General features: G+C 37.2%; 1 protein-coding gene across 2 annotated transcripts in view; it reads right to left on the reverse strand.

Annotated features, from left to right (window-relative positions):
- Positions 1-12,263, reverse strand: part of FANCL (FA complementation group L) — a 59,612-nt gene that overhangs the window by 40,768 nt on the left and 6,581 nt on the right. The window contains exons 2-6 of one of the 2 annotated variants that reach the window (XM_079791561.1): positions 11,750-11,825; positions 10,181-10,239; positions 8,511-8,571; positions 5,038-5,094; positions 1,351-1,451 (exon numbers count right to left, since the gene is read on the reverse strand). In XM_079791561.1, coding sequence (XP_079647687.1) covers positions 1,351-1,451; positions 5,038-5,094; positions 8,511-8,571; positions 10,181-10,239; positions 11,750-11,825 — 354 coding nt within the window. The remainder of the gene's footprint in view (positions 1-1,350; positions 1,452-5,037; positions 5,095-8,510; positions 8,572-10,180; positions 10,240-11,749; positions 11,826-12,263) is intronic. The other variant, XM_079791562.1, reaches the window with a different exon arrangement.

A 12,263-nucleotide genomic window follows, 5' to 3' on the forward strand; every position in this document is an offset into this window, starting at 1 on the left:
TAGCAGAATTGCTATTAGTGCATCTTAATTCATTACTCGTCTTCTCTTGTCTTCTTCCTTCCATTGGTATGCTATATCCTATATAATAAAAGGCTAATATGCAATCTTCCTATATAATAAAAGGCTAATATGCAAATCGACCAAACAGCAGAACAACCAGTTGCTATGACACGCACTGACCACCAGGGGCAGACGCTCAATGCAGGAGCTGCCCCCTGGTGATCAGTGCGCTCCCACAGGGGGAGCACCGCTCAGCCACAAGCCGGGCTCACGGCTGGCGAGCACAGCAGTGGCAGTGTCTAAGGATGTACAATTGCCGCCACTCACACATCCCCCGAGGGCTCCCAGACTACAAGAGGGCACAGGCCGGGTTGAGGGGACCCCCACCCCAAATGTATGAATTTCGTGTACTGGGCCTCTAGTTTTATTATAAAGGTTCCATCCATCCTAAATCCTATTAAGGAATAACACCTTATCAAATAAAGCCTAATCTCATAAATTAACATTAACCTCAATATCACCATAATAATACACTTAAAATTATAGGTAACATCTATGTCTGGCTAAGATGGAGAAGCTTGCTACAGACCAAAGCTTCCACTGAGAACAACTAGAGTAACCAGATAAAGAGAAAAGGAAAAGAAGTATGAATGCATCAAAGAACGGCTAAGGCAACCAGGACTTGAAGGACCAAGTTCTTAAAAGCGGTAATAGAAGAGAGGTAAATAAAAATTTTGCAGTCATTTTTCCCTTTGCCTATTTACCAATTCTGGAACAGAGCAGGAGAATAAGGATTTGGGCAAGGTGAGACAATAGAAGACATTGGTGGTAGATACAAGCCTAAACAGATTCGGAGACATCAACAAAATGGTATTCAGAAGTTCTAAAAATTCTCCCCTCTATAATAGCAACAAGAAAACTGACCACAAAAATGTAAACAAAATAAAAATTAAGAAAGCAAATATGTGAGGTGATGGATACGTTAATTAACACAACTGTGGGTATATTTTCACAATGCGTAATGTATATCAAATCACCACAATGTACATTTTAAATATATTAAGATTATATTTATTAATTATACGCCAATAAAAGTTAAAAAAATAAGTTTAAAAAATATGTTCAGTGAAAATATGTAATTTTTTCACAAATTTAGTATTTTACCTTGTAGGTCATTTTTTCATGATAACATCCCTTTAATTCATAACCACAATAAGGATTAGACACTCTAATTACAATGAAACACTTTGACTAAAAACAGGTATAAAACAGATTGCTAAAACTGAAAAAATATTAAGTTGAATGTGTAAAATAAAAACATTTCTAAAACATATTTTAAAATAGACATACTTATCCCAACCAAGAATTCCTATTTCTTCAATAAGGCTTGAGTAGAACTGGGGAGGAGGAGGTAGTGCATGTATTTCTTGTTTATTCTTTAAAGCAACTTCCTATTTAAAAGAAAAAACTTGGATCAGCTGTGGAATGCCAGACAATGATTTGTTAGTACCTGATTACACAAAACAATTTCATAATCTTCTCTGTACCTAACTAAAGTGTCCATTATTTTTATAGGAGATCCAGCTCAATCTTTCCACTTCTCATAAAGAAAAAAAAACAACATGAAAAAGTTAAAGGACTGCACTGAAGATCATATAAAAATGTCAATTATTTGGTCAGTGTGGCTCAGTGGTTGATCGTCAACCCATGAACCAGGAGGTCACGGTTCAATTCCTGGTCAGGGCACATGCCTGGGCATCAGGCCCAATCCACAGTGTGGGGCATACAGGAGGAAGCCGATGAATGATTCTCTCTCATCATTGATGTTTCTATCTCTCCCTCTCCTTTCTTAAATCAATTAAAAAAATAGAATGGTTTAAAAAAAGTCAATTATTATACTGTCAACCTTAACTTTAATATTCTCCTCTATTACGCTTATCAAAGATAAAAAACTTTTTTAAAGAATACTCATTCCCAAGGCTTCATTACTATCTTACTACTCCTGGGACATGTTTGATAGAAAGTAACATGTACCTTTAAAGAAGAGCCTGAACTCTAAGTATATTACCTAGACTGATACATTAATACACCATTATGAATTACCTTATAAACAAAAACCCTTCATTATCACAATAAATACTTACCTGCTAATTTCTTTCTTCATTCTGTATAACTCCCAGACTGGGCAAGTTCAAGTGTTTTGCCATCTGGTTAGATCACAATTGCTTTTTCTACTAGGCTCACCTAAGGTATGTTGAAGATGGCTTATGTTCCTCCAAACAAAACTAAAATTATGTTTTAGAAGCAATACAAACATCACTAGAATTGCTGAGGTTAAAAATTAGAATTACTGCAAAGGTGCGAACCTAGACAAATATGTTATTTGGAAGATAAAAATAAATGTTATCTACAAATTACATAGATGTTCATATGGTCTGAATTATCAAAAGGTATCTAAAAACTAAAGAAGTAAAATTTAAAAAGAAATCTGATACAATACCAAAACCATATGGAAATAAGCATAAAAAATTATGTAAATGTAACCCTAATAAAAGGTATAAATTTTAATGCTTTAAGTATATGTTTAATTATTAGTGCTTATACTTTAACTAATGATGTCTGATGATAGCCTGATGGTCCATAAAATATATTTGTAATAGAGGCCCAGTGCACGAAATTCATGCACGGGGGCGGGGGGGTGTCCCTCAGCCCAGCCTGCACCCTCTCCAATCTGGGACCCCTCGAGGGATGTCCGACTGCCCATTTAGACCTGGCTCCCAACTGCTCGCCTGCCTGCCTTCCTGATTGCCCCTAACCGCTTCTGCCTGCCAGCCTGATCACCCCCTAACCACTCCCATGCCAGCCTGATTGATGTCTAACTGCTCCCCTGCCAGCCTGTTTGCCCCCAACTTCCCTCCTCTGCTGGCCTGGTCACCCCTAACTGCCCTCCTTTGCAGGGTTGATCGCCTCCAACTGCCCTCCCTTGCAGGCATGGTGCCTCCCAACTGCCCTCCCCTGCTGGCCATCTTGTGGTGGCCATCTTGTGTCCACATGGGGGCAGGATCTTTGACCACATGGGGGCAGCCATATTGTGTGTTGGAGTGATGGTCAATCTGCATATTACTCTTTTATTAGATAGGATAGAGGCCTGGTGCACGGGTGGGGGCCAGCTGGTTTGTCCTGAAGGGTGTCCCGGATCAGGGTGGGGCTTCCCTTGGGGTGTGGGGCAGCCTGAGCGAGGGGCCTGTGATGGTTTGCAGGCAAGCCACGGCCCCTGGTGACCCAAGTGGAAGCCCTGGTATCTGGAATTTATTTACCTTCTACAATTGAAACTTTGTAGCCTGGAGCGGAGCCAGGCCTCCTGCTCGCTCTGTAGCCAGCAGCCATTTCTGTTGGGGTTTGTGTATCTTCTATAATTGAAACTATGTAGCCTTGAGTGTAGGCCAAGTCAGGCCAGGGCTGCAGAAGCTTGGCTTCCTCTATTGCCAGGGGCAACCCTAGCCTCCTGCTCTTTCCAGCTCTGTGGCTGCTGCCATTTTTATTTGGATTTGTTTACCTTCTATAATTGAAACTTTGTAGCCTTGAGTGGAGGCTTAGGCCGGCAAGGGCAGGTGGAAAGCTTGGCTTCCTCCATTGCCTGGGAAACCCAAACCTCCCTCCTGCTCTCTGCGGCTGTAGCCATCTTGGTTGAGTTTATTTGCATACTCGCTCTGATTGGCTGGTGGGCGTGGCTGGTGGGTGTAGCGGAGTGGTGGTTAATTTGCATATTACTCTTTTATTAGGTAGGATTGTTAAGATTATCCACTTTAAAAAAAATGTCAGTACAGTTCCTGTACTTATACATATAACACGTATATAGTATTTCCTTTGAAGTTTCTATTTTTATTCAGAAATTTTAATTATTGCTACCCTCAAATATTGAAAGTAAAAAGAAACTTGGTCACTGCAAAAAAAAATCCTACATAATAAAATGGTAATATGTAAATTACCATCACTCTGCTACGCCCACGATTGGGCCAGCAGGAGGCGCAGGGGGCGGGACTCAGGTTGGCCGGGGTAGCTGATTGGGCCAGCAGGACACTGAGCCATGGCTGCGCCGGAGGCTTTCGGAAGGCCTGGTGCACCGGCGGACAGCCAGCCCGCTGGTGCACCAGGTGCATGATTAAATCATGCACTGGGCCTCTAGTAAATAAATAAAAGAAACTTGGATAATAATAAAAACAGTATTTTAATCCTAAATTTATGATATTTGTAAACTTTGCCTTCTACGTTAGGTCAGACATGTTACTCCTATTGTAGAACCATAATAGGAAAAAAGCAAAGGCAGAGAAGCAAAGCATTCTTTGTGGAGAAGGAAACAAAGTTATGTAGTAGAAAGAACACAGAGGATTTACACTCAGAGGTTTTAAATCCTAACTTGAATATTTCCTAGTTTTGAGGTCTTAGGCAGTTAATGACTCGGCTCTAAAATAGGAATAAAATAACCTACACCTCATACAGTTTTTTAAAATATGGGTAATTGTTCATTTATTAAATGCATGCAGAACAGCTCCTTTATGCCAATTATTATTAGGAAACTCCATGGAAGATTTACAAAATTTCCAGAACAAATTCAGTAACTACTGATTTCATTGAGGTATCAATACTTTTATCAGTGATTGTATTATAGGAACCCTATTACTAATAACACATCCCAACAAATAAACTAATAATTCTTCCATTTTTAGATACACTATCATAAGTGTGTAATAATATCACCAATACTGTCCATATTTCTTTAGAAAGCTAAAAAATAGGATCTCATATTATTCAGAATTACAGTAATAAATGTACTAAAGAGAATATTGTGACTCAGAGATGAGCTCAGTATTTTCAGTTTTGAATTAATGATTATTTCTTTGAAATTAAATGACCAATGGACCAAAAATAATTATGTTAATACTAGAAACCAAGATTTTCACAGTAAGATAAAAAAGATACAGGAATTACAAAAGCAATCAAGACTTATGGTAACAGAGTTAGAAAACAAATACCTACCAAGACCATCTTCAACTCCATCATAAAGCTTATTAGATCAGGAGAGTGCTTCATTCTCTAGATCAAAATGACATTTTCAATTAATTTCACTTGTGCAATGAATATTCCATTCACTGAAACTAAAATAAAATACATGTTTATGTGAATGTGAAAAAATATTAATTATATTTACATCATAAAAGTATAAGAATTTAAGTATTAGTCAATATCCTTACTATTCCTACGAATTTCATTTTGAAAGAGTAAACTAGAACTTAAAATCTACTCTGGTGAGATATACTGAACTGAGTAGAATGTCACCTAAAACCTCACACACTCCTCTCTTCCTTCAGCACTGATTACTGTCAAGTTTAGCAAATCTAGCAAGCCACATCATTATTTTTTAAGGGAGTGAAGAAAGTGGAAATTGGCACATAAAATATAAAAATCAGGCAAATCTATACAACTAAAAAAATCTAGTTAGAGCAATTAATTAATAATTATAATACTGTCTATTTTTATTTTTATTGACCTTAAAGATGACCTGTAATTATTATTTTTGTCCTTTCATGATTAACCCATATTAATTCAAAAGGAGTCTATCTTTCAATAAGGTAAAACTAATATAACAAAATGGCAAAAGTAAACTTCTAAAGTAGAATGAGTATTTAAGAATCACTGTTCCATTTCTTAGAAATCATTCTTAAAATAACTATACAATAAAAGAAAGAAAAAATAATTTAAAATGTTTTCTTAGATAAAGTTCTTTATCATTTCTCTGCTTGAATTCAAAATATTGTATTTTTGTTACTTTTTGTGATGCCCTCACTACAGCCACACAGTGCTAGACAAAGTAAATATATGAATTTGTTCACTCTCTTTAGAGACAAAAATAATAATCTAAGATATTTTAGCAATGTATGAGACATAAGATTCACATCTTAAAATAACTTTTGAGTGTGTTCATGTTTTAGAACAAATCTTTATTTTCCCTTCTTCTATACAATATCTCTCCCCTCCCCTCAATTTGGTAGAAATGAGTAATAAGTTATATCCAGGGTCTACAAACTACAGTCCAGAGGCTAAATCCAGCCAATGCATGCTTTTGTAAATAAACCTGTACTGAAATGCAGCTAAGCCATACCTTTACCTCTTGTCATGGCTGCTTTGGCACTAAACGCCATAGTTGAGTGGCTGTAACAGAGAACTTACGGTCCACAAAACCTAAAAAATGTACTATCTGGTCCTTCACTGAAAAAGGCTGCTGACCCCCTGACCCATATTTACTAGTTAAAAATGTACAAAGAGCCCTAGCCAGTTTGGCTCAGTGGATAGAGTGTCGGCTTGTGAACTGAAGGGTCCCAGTTTCGATTCCGGTCAAGGGCACATGCCTGGGTTGCAGGCTCAATCCCCAGTACGGGGCATGTAGGAGGCAGCCGATCAATGATTCTCTCTCATCATTGATGTTTCTCTCTCTCTCTCCCTCTTCCTTCCTCTCTGAACTCAATAAAAAAAAAATGAAACAAAGAAAGAATAGTGATATTCATCTGGACTTGGAATAAAACAAAGACTCAACTAATATTGGGTTCTACATAACCAACTGGAGGGCAGAAAGGAGATTAAGTAATTGAGACTTTTTTTAGGAACCTTCTTGGTGAATTGGTGAAGAAAAACAGATATCTTCTTCTTATACTTAGTCTTTATTAACAAGATTTTCAGGCTATTTAAATATCTCAATAGATTCACTTCTTAAAACTTTGATATCTTATATAATAAAGAGGTAATGTGCATATTGACCATCACACTCTCACAAGATGGCTGCCTACAACCAGGCTGGCAGGGGGGATTAGTGAGGGACGACCAAATGACTGAACAACAGGCTGCTTGGGGCAATCAGGCTGGCGGGGGGAGGGGGGCAGTTGGGGACAACCAGGCCAGTGGCGGAGGGGCAGTTGGATGTGACCAGGCCAGTGGGGGGGGGGGGGGGGGGGACGGGACAGTTAGGGGCAACCAGGTCAGCAGAGGAGGGCAGTTGGGGGAAAACCAGGCTGACAGGGGGGGCAGTAAGAGGCAACCAGGCCGGCGTGGGGGGGGGCAGTTGGGGGAAAACCAGGCTGACAGGGGGGGCAGTAAGAGGCAACCAGGCCGGCGTGGGGGGGGGGGCAGTTGGGGGTGACATGGCCAGTAGCAGGGGCAGTTTGGGGAAACCAGGCCAGCAAGGGGGGCGGGCAGTTAGGGACGATCAGGCTGGCTGGGGGGGGGGGGGGGGGGGAGGGGAGGGGAAGTTAGGGGTGACCAGGCAGGCGGCAGGTGAGCGATTAGGAGCCAGCGGTCCAGGATTGTGAGAGGGATGTCTAACTGCTGGTTTAGGCCAGATCCCGGTGATCGGGCCTAAACCGGCAGTCAGACATCCTCCGAGGGGTCCTGGATTGGAGAGGGTACAGCCTGGGCTGAGGGGACACCCCCCCCCCACTGTGCACGAATTTCCTGCACCGGGCCTCTAGTATAATATAAATAGTCACAGGGGATAGGGAGGGAGCAATGGGGAAAAAAACAGAAGAAATAATTTAAGCATCCCCTTAAAAAACTGCTGTAATTATACTGCCAGCAATTACAGCCTACATTCTACAAATCAAATAGTTTCTCTCCTATTATTTCTTTTTGGTGCAGTAATGCTTTATGTGAGAGTTTCTGTCATTGTCAGTTATCATAGATAATAATCTGCCTTTTAGATAGAGAAAATATAAGAGGGAAAAGCATACAAATGAAATGCATTTCTACTTAATTTATTTTTCTACAAGAGGCATTTCATTTTTTTCCTTTGCTTTAGTAACAGTGATTTTGTTTTAAAGTTTCTTTACTCTTTAAAGGAATTTTCAGGTAGAGGAACTTAAACATTAAGAATAACTAAACCAGGGTACAGAGGGTGGGCAAAACAGGCAAAGGTGATTGAAAGGTACAAACTTCCAGTTACTAGTATACAATAATTTTAAAAATAATAACTAAATTAATCCTGCCTATATCTCACTAATGTGGCCTTTACAACTACTCCTATTATGTCCACGTATATGATCCTAAGTGATCTCCACACCTTTTCTGTTACTAATCTAGAATTACAATCCCATTTTTGTCACAGATATCCTACAACTCCTAAATGGGTCCTGGCATTTCTTTATACCACCATTATTCAGTCTTAGCAGAAAAAAATCACTCAAAAAGTGATGTATATGGATAAGGGTGAATGCATTTGAAGACACTGAAGTCTCAAGAATGGAAATCTTGAACATAAATGCTGCCAAGAGATGTGCTAAGGATTCTGAGACTGAAAAACACTTTACATAATGTATAGATCCTTAAAATATTTCATAGAGATGAAACCTACAAAATTTAGTAACTAGTTTGTTACAGCATTTTTGCACAGTAAGACTTTAAAAAAAAGTAAACTTAGTAATTTCTTACCCTTGCTTAAAACACAAACCTTTTAAAGGACTTACTTGTTGTATTATTTGATGGTATCCACAAAGTATTGTCCTCAGCTTCCAACTACATAGTAATCTAAAATTTAATGGAATAAAATAATGTGTTAATTGTTCAATATAGGAAAAAACTTACATGTATGATAAGACAAACAGGCATGAGCATAGAAAAGAATGACAAACATAATTTTGAAATGTTAATAAAATTTTTACCACTTATAAAGTTCAAAGTCTTCAAACTGACAGTACTAATTTTATTTCAAAATATAAATAACTGCAATCAATAAATGATAGGCAAACAGTACATCTTTTTTTAAACATAGCAATGTTATCTACTGAACCAGATTCTGCTCCGAGGTAGGTTAAATAGAACCAACAGTTTAGATCTTAATATACAGAACTTATATTTGAGAGTTTATGTAGCAATACAATCTTCTTCAAATTCCAGGGTAATATAACTAAAAGGATACAGAAAGGATATATATATACTAAAGGATATATATATATATATATATATATATATATATATATACTAAAAGGATAACTTTTAATTGTGTTACTGATAGTTAATGTTCATCTATCTACTGGATCATCTCAGCTGTGCTCTCAACATTGTTAGGCAAGTAACTCTTCTAGGAAGAGATTTAACTTACCCAGAAGTAGGAGGCCTGAGTTTTCCCAGCATTGGCCACTCCTTTTCTTCCAAGTAGTTTATACTGTTTACATTTCCTTTCTACCCACTCATTCACTCTAAAACCCAATACACCTGTCTTGTGTCTACATAAAACCTAATCATTTCTAACATGATCCCTTTGCAACACTCAGCACTATTAACCACTCTCCTTCCTTAAGTCTCTCTGTGTTGGGCTTCAGTTTTTCCCCTTACTTTTCTGGTCAATCCTTAGTCTTCCTCCAAGGTCCTCTTTATTTACCCTCACTGGGTATACCCTCACTGGCTTTCTCTTTCCACCTCACACATGCAGCGCTGAAAGTCTATCCGTACTCAGAGCCCCAAACCCCATGCCTACTGTGAATTCCACAGGCATCTCCATTCCAAGAATCACACTGGAATTAACACACCAATACTCTACTACCTGCTGAATAGCCTCTCTTGATATTTCACACCTGATACATCTTAAAACAATTTCTCCATCAATGCCCTCTTCTCTAGCTTAGTGATCTAAGCCAGGAACTTGGAAAGCATCCTCCATTCCTCTTTCCCTCTTATTTCCCACTTCGAATCAGTCACAAAATCCATCAATTCTACATGTAAAGGCCTCTGGAGTCTTCCTTACTCCCTACCCCTAGAGATATTTAGGAGCAGAACTGAGATTTGGGGCGCTACCTAAATTTCTACTCTCATCTCTTGACATTCCTTGACAGGCTGTCTGTACTAATTCTAATTATTTTGTATTCTCCCTTTATACTTCAGTTCAATATTTGTTAGTGAAATTTACACAGTTGCTGTTTACTGCTTTAAATTAAAAAGAAAATTAGAGAATTAATGTGTCACCTTTTAAAAGTACTTCAGCACCAGGGAAAATCATTTACAAATGCACAGTGACTTGGGAAAATCAGAAATGACTAATAAGCATTTTAGGCAAAATTCTAATGACTGAAATCAGTTTATAGCAGATTAACTGACTACCCATTCCATAAAGATGCAAATATAGGACAAAACACATCACCTTGCATTCTTCAGCTGCAAATCTTCAGGCAACAATATTTTAAGATGGAAGTCTCTTCCCTGTGGAAAATATTGAAAAGGTTCAAATTTTCACCTTTCATTTAATGTTACGAGTTTCACTTAATTTTAGAATCATATAGAAAAGGCAATGTTTCCTTTATTTTCTAAACGGTATAAACTTTATCCAAATGTTTATACCTATTAAAATATAAGCAACATAATATTGCATTTGAGGAAAAATAATTGTTCAAAGCTTTGCCATTATTGGGAAATCAAAACACTAAAATTGTTTTCAAAGAGATAGTCACTCACATAAACATAAGAGTTATAAGAAATTGTTAATGTAGACAAGTATTTTTAAATGTTATTTCTTGTGAAATAAATGTATGAAAAAGAAAATTCCTTCAAATTGCTTTGAATATAGAAGTCATAATGTTGATAAGTAAAATAAGAATATGTAATACATTATAGGCATCATATTTGCAATGTTCTATATTTTATAAAATAAAAATATATTTGGTTAAATAATCTAAATATACAAACATCAGAGAAATGTTTTCATAAATCAGAATGTATTTAATTCTCCCACATTTGCAGACAGTTAATAAAATTGCTAACATATTACATTACTTCTTTCAACTTACGTATTCACTAGTTATACATTTGAATACATAAAATTTTACTCAAGAGTCTTTCTAAGGAAGGAAAGACTGTCCTCAGAAATATATTCAGTTTTACTTTCTTGAGAAAGTGGATGAGTAAGCAGCTTAAACTTTGTAACTTAAATAGGATAATACACATGAAATCTGAGCAAAGGTAGGCAGAAAAGGACAAACAGAATTATAATCTTTTACTCCAACAGTATAAAATGAAAAAGAGTAATAAAATTCTCGAAAAACAATTACCACAAGAATTTTAGCACAGTCTCCCTCAAAGCAGTTTCAAAAATAGAGGAACACAATTAAATGTACCCCATAACCTTTACTTTCATGGTAATATTACAGTTCTGACTTTCATTACATTTAAATGTCGTTTAAAAAAATGAAACAAAATGTACTACTGACCTTTTCAAAAGGTCAAGTAACAATAATTCACTATTTCATTAAAGCACTAAGAGGTATTATGTAGTAACTTTAACCTAACTTTATAGACATCCCACACATAGGTGTAAGAACAATCTGGAATTCAAAATTTACATGAAAAATAGTAAAACTTCTCTACTGCTCTGTTATCTGAAAGAATAAAATTCCAAACTCCGTTATTTGCAAAATCCAGCCATTTTAAAAGGTCAAATGCCATGTCACATGCCATCATACGTTTCTGATTAAAGAAAATATCCAAATTAGTTTTTTTTCTTAATTGCTCTCAAAAAGGAGATTTTCCAGGCTTAGAGGAAACCAAAGTACTGATAATTGCCTAAATGTGAACCTCTCCACACATCCTCCCAAAACACTATATAGATCAATATTAAGAAAACAACCACACACACACACACACACACACACACACACACACACAAATCTCATCTGCAGTAAAATCAGAAGACAGAGAACACTAAATTTCAAATTACCTGCAGAAAAAAAATATATAGATCGCTTTTCAGTTGTTTCCAATCTGGAACTCCAACAGCAACTCCTTTTAGACAGCTAGGGGGTTCAGAAAAAATGCATGGGAGAGAGAAGAGCGGACTGGACCAAGTACAAAAATAATAATAAATAATCTGGTAGATCAGAGTATGGTAGAACACTGACTACAGGGAAGAGACTAAACATGAACACAAAAGGCAAGGCGTTCGGCTTGGGAAAGAAATGTAGGAATAGAAGATGGTAAAAAGGCAGGGAAGGAAATACTTTGGAAACTGGGTGCTAGGAGGAAAAAACAAGAGTGGCAAACTTAGGATGTTATGTAACAAAATAGAAACACTCAACTCCTCCCCTCAGCACTACAAAAACATCATCCATTAAATAAACTGTACTTTGCTTCACTGACAGAACAGTGTATTCCTGAACTAATAATTTTATAAACTATTGTAAACAGCCAAACAGTTCCAAACTTAAAAGCTATTGACTTCATCAATGCCACAC

This window comes from Cnephaeus nilssonii, assembly GCF_951640355.1.
Source record: "Cnephaeus nilssonii genome assembly, chromosome: 15".
NCBI classification, from domain to species: Eukaryota; Metazoa; Chordata; class Mammalia; order Chiroptera; family Vespertilionidae; genus Cnephaeus; species Cnephaeus nilssonii.